This window comes from Engystomops pustulosus, chromosome 1 (genome assembly GCF_040894005.1).
Source record: "Engystomops pustulosus chromosome 1, aEngPut4.maternal, whole genome shotgun sequence".
In the NCBI taxonomy this organism is placed as follows: domain Eukaryota; kingdom Metazoa; phylum Chordata; class Amphibia; order Anura; family Leptodactylidae; genus Engystomops; species Engystomops pustulosus.
This window is the reverse complement of record NC_092411.1, coordinates 132,719,778-132,744,523: the sequence shown is the minus strand read 5'-3', so window position 1 is coordinate 132,744,523 and position 24,746 is coordinate 132,719,778. Positions and strand designations below refer to the sequence as shown.

General features: G+C 38.8%; 1 protein-coding gene across 4 annotated transcripts in view; it reads right to left on the bottom strand.

The window, feature by feature from the left end:
- SLC24A2 (solute carrier family 24 member 2) overlaps positions 1–24,746 on the bottom strand; it is a 119,956-nt gene that overhangs the window by 18,059 nt on the left and 77,151 nt on the right. For 3 of the 4 annotated variants that reach the window (XM_072153924.1, XM_072153915.1, XM_072153931.1), the window contains exon 6: positions 16,828–16,878. The exons of the other annotated variant lie outside the window; for it this stretch is intronic. In XM_072153924.1, the coding sequence (XP_072010025.1) occupies positions 16,828–16,878 (51 nt within the window). The remainder of the gene's footprint in view (positions 1–16,827; positions 16,879–24,746) is intronic. 4 annotated transcript variants of the gene reach the window in all.

Below are 24,746 nucleotides of genomic sequence, written 5' to 3'. Positions count from 1 at the left end.
TTCTGCTACGTTTGTGCTGGTTTGTGCTGCTCAAATTTTTGTTTGTGCTGCTTTTGTTTTGAATAAACAAACAAAAAATTAAAGGTCAAAAGTTCAACTAGTCCCCCCACATTAACCAAATCAAACAAAACTGGTATCAAACGTTAGTGCTATGTTTGTACTGGTTTGTGCAGCTAAAAATTTCATTTGTGCCGCTATCATTTTTAAGGTATGTTCAGGTGTTTACATAGGGTAAAGGTGTTCAGGATGAACTGGTAAAAAACAAACCTAGTGACACTTCCCTGGTTTGATCACCAGGGGGAGCTAGCAAACACATTGTACTTTAGAAGAAATGAACTCTGATGACCTCTGAAAAAAGTATGAATATATTAAAAATGATAGCGGCACAAACAAAATTTTTTGCTGAACAAACCAGGACAAACATAGCACTAAAGTTTGACACCAGTTTTGTTCAATTCGGTTAATGTGAACTTTTGACCTTTCATTTTTTGTTCATATATTCAAAAAAAAAAGCAGCACAAACAAAAATTTGAGCAGCACAAACCAGCACAAACATAGCAGAATTGATTGGCACCAGCTTTGTTTGGTTTGGGCAATTTGGGAGGGCTGGTTTAACTCTGATAACCTCTGAAAACTTTCATTAAAATCTTAAAATCGATAGCGACACAAACGAAAATTTTTGCTGCACAAACCAGCACAAACGTAACACAAATGTTTGACACCAATTTTGTTTGATTTGTACTAGGTGGGGGGGCCAACTTCACTCAGGTAATGTTAACACTATGTAAAGTCAAATGTGATGATCGTAATGTAAATGAAAACAAATGCAAACACATACACAACGTAAATGCAAATGTGATGTAAATGCAAACACTATTTAAATCAAAAAGACCGGGATTCGAAATCCCTGAATATATTGGTATAAATCCCCTAATCAAAATCAAAACCAAAAACACCAACTAACTGTATTGGGGATCATTAAAATATTTGTAACTTTATTAGAATACTTATTAAAATATAGGCTTAAATATGTGGAAGCCCAATAGATAGTTTTCCCCTAATACAGGCTAAGAGTTGGGGAGGACCCCTGGTGGTGGCAGCTAGTCAGTACACTATTGAAAGATCATAAGCTCCATCAGAAGAAAAGACTCCACAGAGCCAGAAGATATTATACCAATGGATGTACAGTAACACTAGTTACCAATATTTCTAACCCAGGGTAGTGTCCCCAAATCCACTAAAGTGCAATAATAGAACCATAACAACTTGTAAGGTTCTAGCAACAGGAATAAAAACTCCAGATAGTCACTATATGTCTGTCGTGTACTTGGATCCGCGACTGACTTATATAGTAGGATTTTAATGATACAGTAACCTAACGCGTTTCCCTGCTGCTTTTTATCGCAACAGTTCATCAGAGGTGACTTTAGAAATGGAGTATGGAATAGTGTCTATAGAATAACATTTGGAGGGTAACCCCTTGTTTGACATAGGTTTATGCTCAAGGAGTCACATGTCACCATATGAGGTCTAACTCTTAATCGCCAGACCCCTATGATATCCTGACTTTTACAAAACAAGACACTAATTCACATTGGCGTTAGCTACTCATTTATGTTAGTGTGTGATTTATCTTTTCAACTCGTGGACTTAAAAGTGTCGGTAGTCCAGTTTCAAGTTGATACTGTCTAGAACTTCTTTTAGTAGCGACTATCAAGAGCTCTCTAAGGACACCATACAACACACTCTCACTGGTTTTTCTTCTGGTGCCTTAGTCATCTTAGAGTATTACACTCAGTCAGCAGTGGACAGACGCTCTAACTCATTCATGCATCATTCTACATATGGTAATCTTGCAGGAACGATATACTGAGTCAATATCTTTGGCATGAGCTACTATACTGACTAGACCGATCACTACACACACTAAAGCTAGCTCCTATCAGTAGGATGCCGGCACTGTTATGGCCGCGCGTCCCTCGTGCACAAGCAAGGTATTTAAAACCTAAGCTCCGCCCATCACAGAGGGGTGTAACCAATGGGGTGCAGCCTCAGACTCAAAGCCACTCCGTCCAATCCAATATGAGACTGGGAGTTCACAGAAGCTGGAACTCCAGCTCATTGGATCCAAGGAGTTGTGTCTCTAGCTCCACCCATCTGTTTACAGGTAAAGCCCTCGTATCATCATTAAGGCAGATATCACAAAAGAATAAGAGAAATAAAATTGCGGTATGGCTGGCAAGCATATTTGTCACTGAAACACAAGATGCGGCTCAGTATTATGAGTATAAGGATATACCAGATCAGGGACATCCCAGGACCATAACAGCAGCAGGACACGTCCCCCAGAAAAGACAACACGGACAGTACCAAAACTTGTATGAAGGCACAGGCACAGTGACAGAAGCAGAACATACCAAAAACAGGAATCTTGCAGTGGATCTATATGAATGCGGTGTCACATGGCGTCCCGTATAAAGGGGAATCAGATGAAACAGTTATACACTATGTGCTCATTAAGACCGTCCATTTGGAGGGTTCTCAATGAGAATATCCACCGCGATTCGCGCTGCAGCATTTTCCGTGTGAAGTCACCCCCCCTCGGGGAGGGTTCCACTATTTCAATGACTTGGAAACGGAGCATCTTGTGGTCTCCCTCATGATGCTCCCATATATGTCTTGAAATTGCAGTGTCCACTTTGTTCTTGGTGTCATTAATATGTTCCCTTATTCTTCTTCTAAATTCACGGGTAGTCTGTCCAACATACTGAATGCCACATAAACAGGTCATTAGATAAATGACACCAGATGTTTTACAGTTGGCAAATTGTCTCATCCAGAAAATCCTTCCTGTTTTAGAACTCCGAAACGATTTTCCCAGGGTGATGTAATTACAGGCTTTACAGCCCCCACATTTAAATGTCCCTTTTGGTTTCTCAGGGAGCCAAGTCCCTCTTCCTGTAAGGGGCTTGAGATGACTATGGACCACTAGATCTTTGATGTTACGACCTCTTTTGAATGTAATTGAAGGAAAATCGTCGATCATTTCGGCAATGTCCCTGTCCATTTGAGAATCCCCCAATTATCCCTAAGGATTTGTCGTATTTCATCATGACTATCGTCGAATGTACCGATGACCCGTAACTTCTGATCCATATCAGTTCTTTCTCTGGGATTCAGGAGGTCATTCCTTCGTTTCGCGAGTGCATGATGATGTGCCTCTTTCAGGATATGGGATGGATATCCCCTATCTCTAAATCTTCTTTGTAAATCCTTCGCAGCTGATAAGTAATCATTGGTTGAGGAGCAATTCCGACGCATCCTCAAATACTGTCCCTTAGGGATTCCTCTTTTCAATGGACGAGGATGCCAACTCTGCCACCGTAAAAGACTGTTTGTCGCAGTTGGCTTCCTATACACCCGTGTCTTCAATTCACCTGAAGATGTTAAATTGATGATAATGTCCAAGAAAGTTATTTCCATAGGGTGTATTTCATATGTGAAAAAGAGACCCAACTGATTCACATTAAGTCTAGATACAAAATCCATAAAGGATTCCTTTGTACCATTCCAAAAGATGAGTATATCATCTATGAACCTCAGCCATAATAGTATGGCCGAGGTCCATTGTTCCAGCTCCTCCTGAAAGACGACCTCCCTCTCCCACCAGCCCAAATAGAGATTGGCATACGTGGGGGCGCATGGGCTCCCCATAGCCACTCCCCTGAGCTGGTGGAAGAAGTGTCCATCAAACAGGAAGTAATTATGCTGGAGTACAAAGTCAAGTAATTCCAGGACAAAGGCATTGTGAGCCAGAAATTGTGTGCCCCTTGTCTTTAGGAAGTCCATTACAGCCTCACATCCCTTTTGATGTGGGATGGAGCTGTACAGGGCTTCTACATCAAGACTAGCCAGTAGAGTCCCAGCCGGGAGTGTCAGTCCATCAATCCTTCTCAAAACGTCCATTGTGTCCCTGACATATGAAGGCAGTGATAACACAAAAGGACGCAACACCGTATCAAGATAAATACTGGCGTTTTGGGAGAGGCTGTCCACTCCGGACACGATCGGTCTCCCTTTTAGGGGAGAGGTTCCCTTATGAATTTTGGGAAGGGAGTAGAATGTGGCCGTGCTGGGATTTTTAGGGAGCATGTAGTCATACTCGTTTCTCGTGATCAATTTATTCTCAAGTGCTTTATTGAGAATCAATAGTTCTTGACGAAAGCCCTCCAGTGGGCTCTTTGGTAGTTTTTTATAGCACTTGTGATCTCCCAGAATGCGAAGACACATCTCCACATATTTATCCCTATCCAGCACGACCACATTCCCCCCTTTATCAGAGGACTTAATAATTATCGTAGAATCACTACTCAAATCTCTCAACGCTTTATGTTCGCTTCTCGAAAGATTAGAGTGTGTAACACCATGAGGATCCAAGGATATCAACTGATCCATTACTACTTTGAGGAAAACATCTATAGGCGAATTGTCTCCCAGAGGTGCATTCTTTTTAGATTTTGGTTTCAGATCCGTAAAGGGTCCTTCACCCACAGTTCTCTCACTTTCCTCAAGGAGTGCCTCAAGATTGTAAAAGTCTGGCATGTCCGTTTCTGTGAGGCCTAGTTCTTCACATTTCTTTCTGTCATGTAGTTTGAAGAACTTTTTCCATTTAAGGCGACGACAGAAAAGATTCAAGTCTTTAACCCATCCGAAGATGTCACAATGGGGGACAGGGACAAATGATAAACCTTTAGCTAGTACATTTAGCTCGTCCCTGGAGAGCTCTCTCGCAGACAGATTAATAATCTGCATATGGTCCTCAGTAGTGGGGTATGGGGGCATCATGTTTTCTGAGGTTCTTTCCTCCCTCTCAATAGATATTCCGAGATTGACGGCTCCTGGCCTAAAAAACCTTCACCACTGGGGTTCCCCGATGTTGTACCCCTTGTACCTCTCTGTCCCCTACTACCCCTACCACCTCTTCCACCCCGAGCTCTCCCTCTGGGTCCGTTTGGATTATTGGATCCTTTTCTGGAGCCCCCTCTCTATTTTGAGGACTGTGAACCCTCAGAATCAGAAGGGTCCCAGTCAGACGATGATTGTTCTATTTCACCACCCGTCTGCGTTTTATTAAGGAACTCAAGAATTCTTCCCTCCTTGAAATCTAAGGTATCTCTACAGTATTGAAAATGTTTTCTCTCTTTCACATGAGCAATAAATTTCTCCACAGTTTGCTGTAGGATGCTTTCCTTTTTCGTGTAATCTGAGTGGTTGACAAATTTTTTTATATTCTCAATGCCCTCGTCCAATAGTTTAGTATTCTCATTCAGTAGGATTTTTTCTTCTTCCAGTAAAAGTGTCATAAGTCTCAAAGATGACTCTATAGACTCTTTTTCCCATTTAGACATCAATGTAGGTGATCTAATTCTAGTGGCAGGTAACAGTCCAATCCTAAGTCCCCTAGGGACAATCTTATTTTGTAGGTAGGTTTCTAAGGTTTTCACCTCCCAAAATGATCGAACCTGATTTTTATATGTCCGTGTCAACTTCCTGAAGGACGCTGAAATACTGATGCCCTGACCCTGGGACGTTAATTCCCCCTCAGAGAATACCTCCCTCACATCCTCAAGCCATACATCTGTGTTCACCTTGCCAGCCAAGAAACCTGCCATTCCTCCACAACGAATCAGAAAATCAAAAAGACCGGGATTCGAAATCCCTGAATATATTGGTATAAATCCCCTAATCAAAATCAAAACCAAAAACACCAACTAACTGTATTGGGGATCATTAAAATATTACTATTGTAAACACTATTTAAATGCAAATGTAATGTGTTTACATTGCCATTGATTTTGCGGTAATTTCACATTTACAACACTTTTACATTGCATTTGGGCTAACGTCATATTTACATAGCTTTTACATGACGTTTAGATTGTGTTTGCGTTTACATGTTGCTATTGTTGCATTTGCATTCATATAACCTTTGTTGCAACATCACACTTGCTTTTACCTTGCATAAAATATCACATTCATATATCGCTAATGTTCACAACGTTTACATCCCGTTTATATTGCAATTTTGTGACATTGTGTTTATGTAAATGAAAAGTAAATGCCTTGCCTACCTCAAAATAGTTACATTCATTTTAAACATATAAAAAATAAATAAATATCTTCATAGTGATAGGCATATAGGCAGTCATGTAGTAAATGCTCCTTTTGGGCAGTAGTTGGCAGCAAAGTATCATAATTAGATAGCTATAGCCTGGACCAGATACAATTCAGAAGAAAATTACAGTCTTAAAGGTGATGTATGCTTATAGGTTGGGAATTTAGTGATGTACCATCTTGCGGGACATTACATATGCATTACTGAAACATGTCATTGAGTTTTAATTACTGAAAGTTTAACCTGAAGTTTCTGTTTTTCAGTAAAGAGGAAAGTCTAAAAGAAAGAGAGGCATACAAAGATTTCGCAAAATAGTGTTTTTATGTTTGGAGGTAATGAGATATATCATTAAGTTGAAATGAATCCTATGAACTACTCAGCCCCTCCTGCCTTATAACATGCTGCCTGCTGACTGGGCTCTACAAATTGCATTTTAAAATATAAAAAAAAATAGACAATTCACACATTTTCCTCATATAAACAACAAGCCAGAAAATAAATTTATATATATGTGTGTATATATATGATACGTAACTTTGATGTTATCCATGCTGATCTCCTGTACTTGTTCTCTAAGCTGAGTATGCAAATAGAACAATCCAGCTGATTATGAGCAAGTCTGATTGCTTCATCATGACCCAGTACAATGGCGCTGGAGAGGCAATCAGAATCCCACTCAGACACAGTAATGACTTACAATCAGACAGATAACGTGTGACAATATATGCCAATTTTTCTTGGCTTGTGTAATGTAAAAAAGAGTCTTAAAAAAAGGTCAACTTTATAATAAAAAGTTTTATGAAAAATGAAATGTTTATTATACAAATTATTCTTACATATATGCTAGATATGCAAAATATTGTAACAAATAATTGGGTTTACAGCAATGTTTGTTTATTTATTTTCATCTTTTAGTCCATCTATGACTGTATATATTCATCACATTCATTCTAAAATACACAATGACATGGGGCCGTGCCATTTGTGTAATGCCCAAATGTATTTTTATCTTGTTATTTATATATTGGGTGTTTGTCCCCCATGAAATCTTAAAAGACATTTTCACAGTTTTTTAAAAAAATGTTTATTTATTTATTTACATTTTCCACTGTAACTGGAGCATCAAGAAGACACCCAGATACAAGGGAAAATTGCCACATGCTTGGGCAGATGTCTTGATCAAGGCTGTATTCGATTACCAATTCAGGCTCGGCATTAATTTGACTGCTGGGTCTATAGAGGCACCGACACTGTCTCTGTTCACTACAAAGACTACGTCAGAAAGTAAAGGCAGGTAATAAACTGCTTCTACCTTCTCCCCAGGGTCTCAGGCTGTCTCTGTCTCTCCCAGCCAGAGATCCTGTACTGCTTCTGAAATGAGAAACTGTAGTCGTGAATGAGTTAATCCCTTCCACCTCCTTCCAGTGCCACCCCAGGCTTCTCCCAAGACAAATCTGTTTGTCAGACACGGATGAGATTGGTTAAACAGGGAATTGCACTGCTCTATGTGCTAAGCACATTTGCAGGTGCACCAACTGCCTCCTAAGCAATGGTAACGGACAGAAATGTTGTTGCATCTAGGGTACTGGTTACTTATGTGGCCCCTTAAAAAGAACATGTAACAACATTATTCACAAATACAGCTAGTGGCAGGTTCCCATAGAGCCCTAACTAACTGTATGCCTTTTTTTTTAGCTAAAAATTGTTTCCCTTAGATCCCTGTATAATCAACTTTTTGCTTTTTAATTTTATCTTGTATCCAGGGATATCTACAGTGAGTTGAGGAGGAGTGTGGCCTCCGTGGGCTGAGATTATCAAAGGTCCTTTAACCTCTTAACATTAGCAAACTGTACCCTATGCATATATATCTGATCAATGAAATCACAGCATTCATGTATGAAGGCATGGAGAGGAGTAGAAGTCCATGCAGGCATGCTGTGATTTCATTGATCAAAAATATATGCATGGTGTACAGTTTGCTAATGTTAAGAGGCTAAAGGACCTTCGATGATGTCAGTCTGAGGCCACGCCCACCTCGACCTGCTATAAATATCCCTGGATAACAGGTAAAATTATAATGTTGATTATATAGGGATCTGAGGGAAACTATTTTTAGCTAAAAGAAGGGTGTCAGTTAGTTACTAGGGCTCTATGGGAACCTGCCACTAGCTGTATCTGTGAAAAATGTGGTGACAGGTCCACAGCCTTGGTGGAGACCCTTGAAATGAAACCCCTATTTCAATCTTATAGTGTAATCTGTATGGAACTAGTACAATCTGACAGTACAAAGATCTCAAACACTATACTATTATTGGACTATAGCTTTAATTGAAATTACATTGACAATTACCCATAACTGCCAACAGATTGAAGATAATAGATATTTTCTTATTTAGAACATTACATTTTTTTCTCATGGATTAAAAAAAACAGGTGAGAAAAAAATAACTGTATTCCCCATGAAATAACAATTTTAGGGCAGCTTTGACTTAATTTTGTGTGTGCCATTCCTTGGTAAAGCTACTTGAAATATATGACTAGAATCACAACAAGGAGCAAGGCTCACATGACCATGCTGATTCTGAGGTAAAAAGCAGCATTTAGTGTTGCAGCATCCACTGTTGTTTGAATAAGCCCTTAATGGTGTATTCATACCCACATATTGGGGCGCATTGAATTACCCGGTCCCGTCGAGGTCACGAAAATGCATTGCCCAATGATAATGCACTATGTCGCGATTCACTAAGATCGTGCGCCTGATATCCTGCATGTGTCACTTCCCCACTCAGGTCCCCCAGAGTTCACCTTCTTCTTCCTGGTGCATGTAAGTGCATTGTCTTGCAACACAATTTGAATCTTAAATCCTGCGCTCAGTCCAAATCAGTTGAATCATCTGACGGCCAGCCCTCGATTTCTGTTGCATGAAACCCAGCGCAGCTGCACCACAATCCGATCGCGTACGACACAATCCCAGCGCTAACCCCTGTTAAATACCTGTCAAATCTGCGCAAATCCCAAAAACCGTGAACAGTCCGACGAAAGTGTGATCTGTGGCCCTTAGTAAAAAAGCTCCAGTGTCTGTACAATAAGGGAACACTATGCGGGGAAATGTGTGTTTCTGCGTCTGTTTTATGTTGCCCAATCCCAGGGTTTTTATTTTGCACCTGTTCTGACACATTTACACCTCATAATCATCAGTTTTCCAAACCTCACACCTTTTTTTGTTTCTCAATTTGGGCGCAGCTTTTGTTTCCTGCACCTCTAGTTTCCTGACACCCTTTTGGTGCAACTTTTGTTGCACATTTAGACCAACAAACAGGAAAGAGTCTATCAACTTCTAAACCCCTTCCTGAATGTGGAGTGTCATTTCTGACGCCCACTTTTTCTTCTTATGATGCACCAAATACATTAATGCAATGCACCTAAATGTAAAATCAAAATACAAAAAACTGCTAAAGTCATGGCAGAGTTCAGACAGAAGATGTAAACTTGCAGTGACATCTCATTCATGTGGTGTAGGAAATTCATCATCTAAATTCTTGCTTTGGATTTCCACCATATAAGCTGTTTATTTGCATTTGCCTGAAATCTGTGGTGACAAACTGTCTTTACTCCTGACAGGCTGTCAGGAAACAATTGATGCTATCGCTGTCATGTTACTACGGTAGTTCAGCCTCAGCCTGATATTTAGACACTCCAAAAAGGCTCACAAAGAACTATAGAAGTATAGAAGCATAACCAGCAGCAGGTGATGAGAAGCTGTACCGTATGCATGTGCTCACTTCATTTGCTTACAGTGATCAAGCACTATCTTTGTAAAATAAATGATCTAAAATTTATCAGCACCCTCCCCCATTGTATCACAGACTGACATCTGTCTTTCCATTCTGTATCCTCAGTTTATTCAATTTCTATATGAAGGTTAAACAGAAGGGTAACGCTGTAAGTGGAATTTTGCCAGAATGGAAAGCTGTGAAGCACCAGGCTGCACAGATGTTTCAGATGTGGCGACTTATAAACCAGAAAAATGCCCTTAATCAGAGATTGCACAGAGTAATTACATGTGGATGTTGCAATGTATTCTGAATTTGGTGTTACATTGGAAACATGTACAGTACATTGACACTTATAAAGCATCTGTCACTGTTTTTACCTTGAAAACCAACGTTATTGCACAAAATATTCTCTTGGGAGTGTTCAATTAAATGAAGTCTCAAGGGCTCTGTTACAACACGTTTTAGCTATCTACTGAAAGGTACTGTTGTTTTTTTATCAAGATTAGGCTAGGTTTACATCAGGTTTGGAGGTTAGAGATGTTTCCCCAGTACATCTATTTAAAGGAAACCTACCACTTGTAGTGGCAGGTTTCCGATGAAAATACCGGGCACCAGCTCAGGGTGAGCTGGTGCCGGAGCTTATTTTAGTTAGTGTTTTAAACCGCGGTATCGCGGTTTAAAACACTTTTTAAACGTTATAGCCGGCGCAGGCAGGTACGCGCTCGGCGCTTACCGTGCACGCGGCTCTCATTCACTTCCTATGTAGCCGCGTGCACGGTAAGCGCCGAGCGCGTACCTGCCTGCGCCGGCTACAACGTTTAAAAAGCGGTTTAAAACACTAACTAAAATAAGCTCCGGCACCAGCTCACCCTGAGCTGGTGCCCGGTATTTTCATCGGAAACCTGCCACTACAAGTGGTAGGTTTCCTTTAACACAAAAGGAGTATGCGAATACAACTCAAGTGACAGAGGAATTATTCTCTAAGGAAAACTGAATTGTGCTCTGATCTACTTTTTGTAGTCTCAAAAGTCGCATGGGAGCACAGATCTCCTGAATGTGACGTGAATCGAGATATATTTTTTTAAAATTTATAAAATCACAAAAAACAATAACTTTTGACAATATGCATAAAAACAACATGAAAAGAGCTTTAGAGCTCCAAATAGTCATTCAAAATTCACTGTTAGGCCCCTTGCACACTAACATTCTTGCAGTATATTTTATAGCCGCTGTATGTGCATGTAATTTAGGTCGCCATGTACTCCTATGGACACATACACACAGCTGAGGATTTCATAGCTCTGTGTATGAGACTAGTGTACCTGTGTAAAAACCCAGGATGTATCCTATTCTTGGCTGTCTGTGGCCCTGCTCTCCCATAGAAGTCTATGGGGCCTTGGAAAAAAACAGATGCAACACGGGTATCATATGTGTGCTGTCCATATTTGCGGAAATAAACGTTTGTGTACAAGAGGCCTATTAGGCTATTATGGTCACAGACAGGGAACAACAAGTATGACCCTGTGTGACAGCATAGTGGAGGGAATTTATACAAATCCATTCACATGGTGAAAATGATATACATTGTGGGGTAAGAATCTGTAGCAGGTCAATTACTGCTGTGGAATTGTACTGTGCAGATCAATCTTGAAATGATTAAACTCCACCCCCCTGCTTCAAGTAAATCACTGAAACAGAAACCATGGACAAAATTTATTTTAGGTTTATAGATTGGATAGCTCTTAAAAAATAAAACTGGTTTGGTTAGAGTAGTGGCCAATTAGCTGATATCAGAGGACTGAGTATAAGAAAATTACTGGTTATTGGAGCTCAGCACCCATTCTAGTAAAGCTGTCTGTTCAGAATTAACAGAATGAACATTGGTATCTGAAAATCACTGAATTTATTTTCAATGATTATAAAACTTGGACTAATAATATTTAGATGTAACACTGGAACTGTATAGAGAACCTGATATGCAATATAAAAATGATACTCATCATATTAGTATGGAATACAGTAGGTACAGAAAGTTTATTGCTCATTAACATGCACTCTGCGCCCCATCTTGACAGAAAAAAACAGAAGTGTAGATATTTTTGCTAATTATTTAAACAATATCTTATGGTCATAAGTATTCAGACCCTTTGCTGTGACACTAATATTTAAAGGGAACCGGTCACTAGGGACCTCATTTTCACTACAGGTTGCAGTAGCCCATTACAGCTGCATTGCAAAGATGTCTTTCTGCCTTTTCTGTGCATTTGCATTACAATATAATTGTGTGTTTTAACTTACCTTGCAGCCTGACAGAATAGTTCTGAGTCCCAGGTTTGTTTTGGTTTGGCTTGGCTACATTTAAACCCTTTTTTGTTTTTTCATTTACATTTTTCACTCCCCACAATCTAAAATCTATAACTTTTCTTTTTACGTGTAAAGAGCTGTGTGATGGCTTGTTTTCTGGATAACAAATTGCACTTCATAGTGGTGGTATTTATTATTCCATGCCATGTACTGGGAAGTGGGAAAAAAATTCCAAATGCAGTGAAATTGGTGAAAAAAACACATTTGTGCTGTTTTCTTGTGGGCTTGGATTTTACGGCTTTCACTGTGTGCCCCAAATGACATGTCTACTTTATTTTTGGGGTCGGTGCGATTACAGGGATACCATATTTGTATAGGTTTTATAATGCTTTCATGCATTTACAAAAATTAAAACCTCCTGTCCAAACTTTATTTTAGATTTTGCCATCTTCTGGCGCTAATAACTTTGGGTGGTGTAATTTTTAGCTACTTTTGATGAAATTATCAATGCTACCATTTTTAGGACTGTACGACCTTCTGATCACTTTTTATTGAATTTTTTATATTTTTCAAAAAGGCAAAAAAGTGCCATTTTTAACTTTGGGGGCATTTTACAGGGAAAAACTGTTATTATATTTTGATAGACTGGGCATTTTCAGACATGGCGATACCTAATGATTGTGGTTTTTACTGTTTATTTATTTTTATAGCAGTTCTAGGGAAAGGGTGTGATTTAATTTTTAGGTTTTTTATTATAATTTTTTTTTTACTTTTTTTAATTTTTACTTTAACTATTTTTCACACTTCCTAGGGTACTTTAACCCTAGGTTGTCCGATCGATCCTATCATACAGTATAGTATACATTGATTTTTTCCTCATTCATTACAATGTGTGAATTGCACATTGTAATCAATGGGTTAAAATGAGACAGCCTCGGGTCTTCAAAAGACCTGAGGCTGTCATGGCAACTGATCGCTGCTCCCCGATGACATCACGGGGAGCGACGACCTCCAATACGTTGGCAGCGCCCATGCACCACCATCTTTTGAAGCGCTGTGCTAGCACCGATCACGGGACTTACTGGCTATGGAGAGGGCTTATCCGACCCGTGACGTGCTATTACATCATGGGTCGTTAAAGGGTTAAAAAAAACAAAAACATGTAACTTGTCAGTGCTTCTTAATCACTCCTCAGTTCTCCGCCCCCACCTTTGTGCTCCTGTAAACTCCTCCCTCCCCCACTGATGTCAGCTCATCAGGATGTATGCTCTGTCCCTTTGTGCGTGAAGGGGCAGGAGGGAGGAGCAAAAAAAAAAAGGGGTCTGAAAGCTGAGGAATGACCCTAAACACACAGCTAAAATAACAAAGCAGTGGCTTCAGAACAACTCTGTGACTATTCTTGACTGGCTCAGCCAGAGCCTGACCTAAACCCAATTGAATATCTCTGAAGAGACATGAAAATGGCTGTCCACCAATGTTCATAATCCAACCTGAGGAAATTGGAGAGGATCTGTAAGGAAGAATGGCAGAGGATTCACAAATCCAGGTGTGAAAAACTTCATCAAAAGGGGCTTCTACTCAATAGTGAGCAAAGGGTCTGAATACTTATGACCATGTGATATGTCAGTTTTTGTTTAATAAATTAGCAAACATATCTAAATTTCTCTTTTTTTCTGTCAAGATGGGGAACATGAATGAGCAAAAAAAGAACTTACCAAATGGCTGCAATGAAACAAAGAGTGAAAAATTTAAAGGGGCCTGAATACTTTCCATACCCACTGTATGCACATAAAAGATGTTTTCACAATGAGATCCTCTTTAATTTTAACTGTTTGTTGCCCATAATCTTTGTCCATTTTACATTTCTGTTTTTTGCTCCCCACCTTCAAAAATCCATAACTTTTGTATTTTTCTGTGTAAGGAGCTGTATGAGGGCTTATTTTCTGGATAAAAAATGTGCTTCCTGACGGGGCCATTTATATCCCTTGCAGTGTACTGAAAAGCTGTAAAAAAACTGACACATTTGCACCATTTTATATTGGTTTTAATAGATTTTTTAAAAATTAAAATCTTTTGTACGAAAAAAAAATTGTTCTTTTATGACACCAATAATTGTTTTATACTCTAGTGTATAGACCTGGGTAAGGTTTAAATTTTTGCGCCACAGGCTGAAATTTTTATTATTACATTATGTGCATTTTTGCGACTGCATGACATTTTGGCCACTTTATATTCAAATTTAAATGTGTTGTGAAATAGTGAAAAAAAGAGGCGATTTGGACATTTTGGAACTATTTTTTTGTGACAGGGTTCTAAAATAGTTAAAAAGAGGTGATTTGGACATTTTAGTACTATTTTCTGTTATGGGGTTCACCACAGGAAATACCTAACATGTTTACATTTGTTTATTTTTTAATTGTGTTCTAGGGAAAGGGGTGGGATTTTTTTTTTTACTGTATTTCTAGACCGCCTTGGGTACTTAAACCTTACAGGTCTGTTCACTTATACGATATACTAAAATATTGAAGTATATTTTAAATTCACAAGATCTGGAACATCCAACAACATGTAACCGCTGGCAGAGAATGGTGCAGCCATCTTGGCTGTAATTGTTGCTGCCATATGGCTGTATATTGCCTATACTCTACTTCTCTTTTATACATGGCTTTGGCAAGGTGTAATAGGTGATCAACTATAACAGGCCTTTGACATCATCGAAAAGAGTTTTAATCGGCGGTGGCTATGTGCCCCTGATATTTAGGTGATGTGTTAATTATCGGCACACGTCTGCTGTATAATACAGGAGACACCTCCCTGTTTGAAAAGGGCTCAGTGTATGCATTAATAGTACAACCTGTATCTTTAAGAAGTTAAAAAGTTATTTGATGCATACATTATTCAGCTTCTAACTATGCTGACCAATAGTAAATGTGAACAGACTACATAGTCTATGACTATGTCACGTGTTGGAAAGGGGTTAAAGGAATTCATAATCTCTCCAGGCTACCTCTACTTTTCATAAGGCATTTAAAAAGAGCTTCTTTTTCTCGCTTCATTCTTTTGGGGGATAACATTGTGTAAAGAAGCAGTCCAAGGTGGCATAAAACAAGCAAACCGTTCCCCCAGCAGGCATAACCCTGCTACTGTTGCACTAAAGAGATAAATTACTTTAAGATAAAAACTTAAAGTGGTGTTCCCCATGAAGACAGTATTCTTAAATATACTTAGGATAACAAAATAACATATTCTCTAATTCACTGTTATTAACAAAAATACAGCATTTTGTAGATATAATTCCAATCTGTTTCTATCAGTCCTGCTGTTAACAATTTAGTCTTGAATGAATCTTCTGCTCTTATGGTCGGATTCTTTTCATGAATAGCTTCTCTTATCTGCACACTGCAGTTCTCTTTGCCTCCTGCCTGTCCCCCATGCATTACAAGACCAGCTTAGAGACAGGAACTTCCTCCAGATAAGCAGCAGTGTGCAGAGACTTACTCTACAAACTACCGACAGATAAGGTTTTTATCCCGGAGAGGGAGGTATATAGCAGAGCTGACTCTGTGTGAAAGTGATATCCATCTCATGGTTCTCATTATCTCTCATCTCTGATTGGTCCCGCCTCCTTCTTCTATGTGTCAGGTACTAGTAGAATGTTCAGAAGCTAAATAAAAGAGTATATATATCTTGTACTCTGATAATCTAAACACATTGTCAGCACACAGCATCTTATAGTACAGAGAGATCATGTAGTGTTTGCTTAGAGAGTCTCCGCCCACATGCTGGAATTTACACTAAATACCACTGAGTTATAGGAGTTAAAAATGTAACGTAAAGAGGTTAATGTGATCTTTATCGTGTAAACATCACTAGGGGATTAAAATTTGAGAACTTTGTTTAATGGGCAAATTCCTTTAATTTTCTCAAAAATGACAGGGACACTGGGAAATAGAAAAGATCTTTGTGCATTGTTTAAATCAATTTTTATAATGACCTTGGAAAAAGCATTCTACTTTTTGTGATGAATAGAGTTCTTGAGATAATGATGTTCATCCCTTTTATCTGAGGTTCTCTTAGAGAATGTTCAAAGCTATTGATAAATGCATATCACACTTTTGTCAGAGAATAGAAATGAACTACGGATGGAAATGCACACAATTGTATTTCACTAAAATAGAATAGACTCTTCACCGTAATTACTAATCAGCTTTCTGTCATCTTCTGACAGTAAGTCAAATGCAAAAATAATTCTGCAATACTTATCCTGAATAGTAATACACTTGAGCACCTTCCTACTACAAACCAGAAATGTCATAAAAGGCATCTTATACATTAGTAGCCAAACATGAATTTGGCATCCCTTAAGTAAATCACTGTGGTGATCAGTATCTCAACAACACAAGATACACAACTGAAGGTAAACAACATCAAACCAGGCAAACACCAACACCAACATCTGCAGCAGCTTTGGTGAACCATGCAGGGATGAAGAATAATCACAGAAACAAAAAGGTACAAATAAGCCAATACAAACAACAAAATGCTAGCAAAATTGCTAAAAAAAAGTCTTACCTTCTTCAGTCATAGTGTCATAATATTTTAGTTTTCCATATGCTCCAAGTTCTACAACATCACAGTAAAAACAGAAGATTAAAGGCTCTAGAAATATAAATACTACAGGCAAATGAAGTAAAACGCCCCATGTAATGGCTAGTACTCATTTGAAGGAAAATTCTAACTCAATGTTCTATTTCAAAAAAAGAATACATGAAAAGATGGCTGCTAACCCTAGTATCATATTTATTAGAATTATGAAGTATGTATTTTACTGAATCATAATCTGTGTCCAGTAACATGTAATATATCGGTAATTACTTGCTTCAGTGAACTGTTCATGGGGAAGAATTAAAAAAAGATTCAGTTAAAGGAAATCTACCAAAAGGATCAAGGATTGTAAACCAAGCACACTTCATGGAGGTCATCTGCTCTTCTTTAAGCTTCTTTTTGCCCTTGATTTTATATAAAAAGGATTTAAAATTTGCAAATAAGCCTGGTGGGCTCATTTAAAAGCTATAGAGCCCGGAGCCCGGAGCTAATTTGCATAATGTATAAAGCCTCTTTTTGTAAAAAACAAGGTCATAAGAAGCTCAAAGAAGAGCGGATCCTGTCAGAGGGGGGACAGACCAGCATGTAAGTGTGCTGGTCAAATCCAGAGTCAACACAGAGATAATGGGGGAAATTAACCAAGACTTGTACTCCAGTTTTCCGATATATCCGAAGACTGGAGAATCTACTTATAGCCGGTGCATGCGTGGGGTTGGACTTAGCATCATACGCCAGCACAGGCTGAGCGAGTATATGACACAGCTCTCCCCAATGTATGATGGAAAGACTTGCACCTATTCTTTGTGTTTGACCCCTCTTGGTTCTCTACTGGGTCTTACAAAGCTGTAAACAGATAATTCAGGATGGTGCCATTGTAACAGCTTATAGAAAATGCTCATCTTCCTTCCCACACAGAACACTCTTGAATTTAAGTCAATCTTTAAATCATTTGCTTTTCTAAATATTTATAACCAGAATAAAATTAGGCAATCAAATGGTAAAATATAGTTTTAAGTACCTAAATTTAAATTTGTGATAAAATGTAAAAGATTTTACTTCAACCTTTGAATTTTTATAAACCATTACTACAACAACTGTATATAAGTAAAACATCTGTTTCTAGTGGGTTTAAAATAGCTATTATTATGCCCCCTATACCTGCACACAGAAAGTAGAGGAGAATCTTCTCCATAATTATCTCTCACTTAGCATCATAGGATCATACACAGCTATAGAGAATTACTGAATTGTACTTAGTTTTGGTAGATTTCTGTCATTTATTTACCTATCAAAATCAAGCATGGTAAACAGGCATAGTGATTGTGTTAATCTTCATATATTTGTTATCCGTGCCCTCTTTCCTTCTAAAATCAACTTTTAAGATTATGCTAATTAGCCCAAAGGGCTCTGGGAGGAGGTCATTACCAGAGCCCCTCCATGCTCTGTATTTACACTGTCTCTCCCTTTTCCCTGCTCCCTCAGAAATCCCCCCTCCCTCTGCCTACTGTAATCTTGAGAAACACTTTGTTTTAGAATGCACTGCACAGTGTGACCATCTGTGAAGCTGCAGCCTAAAGGGCTCTGATAACACCCCGCAGAGCACTCCTGGCTTATCAGCATAATTTTAAAAGTTGCTTTTGTAAATAAGGAGGTCATGATTAACAAATATATGAAAAATACCACAGCCACATTGCCTGGGTCTATGAGTAAGTTCCTGCTAATTTCTCACAATTGATTTTGGTAGTAGATTTTGTTTAAGATAGAACATATTGTAAAAGTAAATATACTGTTTGGCTACAAAAGCCTGTCTTCCCCTCTCACTTAGCATCAGCTCCCTCCTCCACCATAGACTTTCTAATATGTCTTTGAATGCAGTCCATATTGCTACAAATACAAATTTAGTTACCATATACCAAACATTTACAAATAATCCCTATACCTATAGTATAGTATAAACAATGCAATACAGACCATGGGTAACTGATAAACAGATAAGGCCTTAAGCAAACAGAAGTGTTTTCATTACTGGTTAGAAGAACAACCTTTTAGTGCACTGATTCCTATTATCAGGCCTTTACAATAGTAAAGAAGACAATTCAGGAGATGGGATTGATGTAATGGACATGTGAGTCCACTAGTCTCATCGGAGGAAGTTTGTGATGTATTCCTTGTGAGCATGAAAGTGATATTCTACTAGCGCTGTGATTACTCCGTATCTTCATATCAACTAGCGACATTTGTGTTTGAAAAATAATTTTCATAAGAGATGGAGAGAGCCACAGCACCCGGTACGGTTCAGTTCCAAGAAATCTTTATTGTAATATCATCCAAGCATAAAAATTGCAACGTTTTGATTCCAGTTGAATCTTTCTCAAGCATAGACATCATTACTTAGATTGACACATATATAGAAAAAAGTGATGGTGACATAATTTCCTGTGTAGCGTGGTAATCCAATAAAATTCATTATCAGTGTGCAAGTTTACAAGATATATATCTCAGCAAAGATATAAAGTATACAGTACATATATTAAAACACCTAGTGCCCCATAAGAATATATAGTATCAAAATGAGAAGGATAAAATGCACTAACGTAAACAACCATCTCGGTGTGTCGCGGCCCCACACGTGTGTATTGTTAAAATAATTGGCCCGACCTATCGTCAGAGGTCCGAGAGCTCTACGGTGCTTGTGTGGCTGTAGCCATTGTCATGGCAGTCGAGTCACCCAATTGGATTCAGAGGGCTCCGTGGCTCAGTCTCTGGCTCTGGTCATGTGACTGCTACTCCGGTCATGTGATCTCTCCATGAGTATACTAGGATTGCGCTAATATGCTTAGTGAAAACAATATCATAGGTGAGTATGTCCAGTCTTTCAGGCAAAGAAACGTAGCGGAATAAGAGGTAAAGGTAACTATGCATATAGTGTTAAAAATGTAATTAATGAGGATATGATTGTTCGGTAGCGGGATGTTAAGGGACAACCCACTGTGTCCATGTGGATCTAGTCAAAGAAGTCTGGTGGGTCCTTTCTGAAAAATCCTTTTTTCACACATTTCTGTTCCATGATCAAAAAATAGGATGTTCTGCATTCAATTCACACAGTTTGAAGGTCTTGGATATATTACATATACGTTAAGGGGTAGGATTGCTTCCAAGATACTCACCCATTGTAATTGCTAGGTGTAACCACAAAGCAACTGAACAATGAAGAATTCTAAGAAGAATTCTTATTTCAAAAGAGATATCTGTACAAACTTAAACAACATGTCAGGAGAATATTACAATAATTTGCATCAAATAACAAAGTGCTTTACTTGTAAGAGATCCTTAAAGGGGTTGGCCACTTTACCTGCTGTTACCTGCTTTGGCTCATGCTTTCTGTAATCTATTAATCGTTGTGATCGACTTTCTTGATATGTAAAAGTGAAGCCTCTTTTCTTTTCCTATCCAAATGACCGCAAATGGAGAGTCATGTGATCTTTATCTGTCTTTGAACAGTCGCCAATTAGAGATCACATGACCCTCCTCCTGCATCCATTTTATGGACAGGAATATCTGGCTGATGAGATAAAACAAAAAAGAGGCTTCACTTTTACATATAAAAAAACAGTGCAGAACTATGATGGAAATGTCCGTGAACAGTTGCCAGTTAGAGATCACTTGACCCTCCTCCTGCATCCATTTTATGGACAGGAATATCTGGCTGATGAGATAAAACAAAAAAGAGGCTTCACTTTTACATATCAAAAAAACAGTGCAGAACTATGATGGAAATGTCTGTGAACAGTCGCCAGTTAGAGATCACATGACCCTCCTCCTGCAGCCATTTTATGGACAGGAATATCTGGCTGATGAGGTAAAAGACAGGAGGCTTCACTTCACATATCAAGAAAGCAGATGTGCACAGGTAAATTACCTAATATCCTGCCCTCTACACTTACACACATCACAAAAAACATGAAGCAAAGTGGCCAACCCCTTTAAATATTATATGAATTATACCATAAGTAAGGGTATCTACAGTAAACTCTATGCTGCACATACTGGTACAAAGTTAAGATAACCCTCCCAAATTCTTTTATTGTGCTTAGACTGTGCATTTTCACAGTCAATGATTTCATGCATTTGCTGTTCATGCTGGTCTTACTCTGCAGGTAGCGTTAAAAGCATTTAGCCAATTATACACGTAATGATATTAAAAATAGGACCTGAAATTATTAATTTTTAATGATAAAAAGAACTGAGTGGAAGGTGCAGCAGAAAGGTCATTGAACACAAGTGAATGAGATAACCCAGGCTGAGAAGAACACCCAGGGTGAAAGAACTCTGCCTGCAAAATACTAATGTATCCCCCTGTCATGTATATTTTATCAACTGCTTTTATTTGACAATGCAGTCATTTGTGACAGTACAGTCAAATCCCGTCCAACAGGATACTGTCCCTGTTGTGAAATTAAATATTTCATCATCATGCTACCCAAAGGAACCTAGATCCACATAAACAATGTGCAAAAGAAGGCAAATGACAATGGACATATGGACTGTATGTTTGCAAACATTTCTATCATTAACATTACAGTGAACTTAATCAGAGATTCCTCAATACGATTCAACCACATGAACACACTTGCATATGATGACCTCCGCTATATCTTAGTTAATTCTGCATTATTACATATGTTTTTTAATAAGTAAGCAATAAAAGTTTATTGACTTAAAGGGTACCTGTCAGCAGAAATTGACCTACTACTGCTCATAAGTTGATCCACTACCAGTATGTTGTCAAGCAGATAAACATCTTCTTGGTCATGTTTCTTTCATGGCCCAGTGTGGTGTCATAATCCAGAAAATCAACTTTACAGCAAGATGCCATATAGCTGCATAAAGTGAGGGAGACAGAGAGTTTAAACATGAAGTCTAGCTCTCAGAATGCTCCCTTTACTGTAATTGGTGTCCCTGTGTCCAGGGACATCACTGACTTTATATAGCCATTTTACACTTCATTTAAAAAAAAATATCCATAAATTAACCGGTTCCCGGCCACACGCCCGCCGTTTATTCACGGCGCACGTCGGGTCCCGGTGCATGGGGGGACATTGTAATGAATGAGGAGGAAAATCCCCATATACTGCCATACTGTAGAATGGAGTACATGATAGGATCGATCAAACAACCTGGGGTTAGATTACCCTAGTGAGTCTGAAAAATAGTTAAAAAAATATATATATAAAAAAAGTTTAAAAAAATTATAAAAATTCCAAACAGCCCCATTTCCCTAGAACTGATATTAATATAAATAAACAGTAAAAATCATAAACACATTAAGCATCGACGCATCTGAAAATGCCCGATCTATCAAAATATAATAATGGTTTTTCACTGCAGTTAACCCTGTAACAGAAAATAGCACCCTAAGTCAAAAATGGCACTTTTTTGCCATTTTGAAAAATATAAAAATAATCTATAAAAAGTGATCAAAAGATTGCAATCCTAAAAATGGTAGCATTGAAAATATCATCAAAAGTGACAAAAAATTACCTGACCCAAAATTAGCAAAAATATCAAAAAATTTTTTTAAATGGGGTGCAGGGTTTACATTAATGAGAAAAAAAATTACGATGGTATATGTCACGGCCACAAGTGCCCCTGCGACCCATATCCGGGGTCCCGCGACCCATATCCGGGGTCCTGACCATCTGCCTTCCCCGATAAACTCCAGCCCCTTCCTGCATCCCCTGCCGGATTTTTGTGACTTCATAGTCTTAGGCTACATTCACACTGCCGTTGCCCGCCCATATCGTAGCGGGCAACGGCAGTGCACGGGGAGAGGAGGAGGAAGTGAGCACAGCTCACCCCTGCCCCTCTCCATAGGAAGTAATGGCGCACGGCGCCGTACTACGGGTAAAGATGGGACAGGTCCTATATTTTTCCCGGGTACGGAGCGATACGGTGCCGCACGTGTGCTGCACCGTACCGCTCCCGTAGGGCGCCGTGCGACCATTGCCGTCTATGGAGGACGTATATCGGCCGTATATACATCGGCCGTATATACGTCCTCCATACGTTAGTGTGAATGTAGCCTTAGAGAAAGCTTTCTTGATGCCCTGTGTGATTATCCTGATTTCCTGTTGTGACCTCTATTCCGTTCCTGACTTCGCTCCTGTGCTGCCCGTCTGGACCTCCTGCTACGTCCTCGACTCCAATTCCGTGCTGCTTGTTGTAACCTTCTGCTACATCCCTTACTCTGATACTATGCTGACCTCCTGCCTGTCCCCGAGTACGAGATTGTCTGCCATTCCTGTACGTCGAGCTTGGCTGCCACTACAGACAAGTCACACCTGTTACAAATTAGAAAAAAATGGAGGGGGCCGGGATAGTGCGCTTGTAACCAAACAGAAAACTCCAAAGTATAGTGATAAACACAATTTTATTGGTAGCAGTGATATCCAGAGGATATCACCTCTGGATATAAGGGGACTACTTATATCAATTCAGCAGTGCCCTACTATACAAGGTGCATTCAGACTTTCACATGGGTGAAAATCTATTGGGCAACCAGCAAAACATTGGTCATACTTGTCCATTGAGCCATCAACAGACCATATTCATCAGGTCTCTAAACCTTTCATCCAACTACCCAATGAAGTTCAACACATTGCTACTTTCATTTATAATTAATTAAAATACACACAATAAACAAGTGAAATTACATTTGAGTCCAGGTCCATTAAGACTTATAAAAAGCTGGTCTTATTTTTACACTGATACACACTCATATTACGGATAGCATAAGGTGGTAATAGTGCAAAAATATGGCCACATTTCCTTTGTCTTGAGATCTCTTGGTGCCACTAAGACTGCGCAGGTTGTTGAAATTCTCTCTCTCCAAGAGAGTTAATTGACCTATTCAAGATAAGGCTGGTGAAAGTGAGGCATAGTGGTGACATGTGCACGACAATGATATAGATGGAAAGGCCTGACATGTGACCCCCCCCTTGGCTGTATATATTTATATATAAATCCCATATAATACCGTAATAGCCAACTACTGCAGAGTCGCCAAATGGAAAAAGAAACTATGTTGAAGTAAATAAGGAGTTATTAGAAAAAAAAAATTTAATAGTTAAAAACAATATATGTGACATTATAGTAATGTGACATTTTAGCAACCATAACAATTAGTATAAAAATTTGAGTAAAACAGCTCAAAAGAATTATATGTAGCCCAACGTTATCACATATTTATGCTGACAGAGAAATGAAAACAAGTTAAAGTGGAATATTTGAAGCAATTTTGTGTTGTTGCAAACATAAATAGTACAGTTGATAGTAGTAAACTTTGTAATATACAGGGAACCTGTCATCAGGATCACACATTTTCACCTAATAACAGGTTCCCATAGCCATTTTACTATTATTTCCCAATCTGCTCTTATCATTAATATTACTGCATCCACTCACTTTTAAAACTATATAAAAGTTTACCTCGCTACCTGCCAGCAAGCAGTATTGGGTCATGGGGTTGTCCATGATAAGGCTGCAATACTTATCATATTCTCCAAACTCTGCTAAATCTTTCCTGCCTCCTGTAGCCATTAGCTGACCCCGTGCTGCAGGCAAATCTCACATCTGCAGGAAGTGAGCGGACCCATTAATGTTAATTATAAATAGTGTTTAGTATTTTATAGTATTAAAAAAGCTATGGGAAACCTGTCATTAGGTGAAAATGCATGTCCTGATGACTTGTTACTTTAAAGTACTGTAAAGCAGATTCTCTGTGCATTATTTCTGTTCCTTCTTTACAGTCTGTCTCAGAGTGACTGTAATGGAGAAATGCTAATGAGTGACTTAAATAGGTTTAAGAATGTAGTGACACATGAACT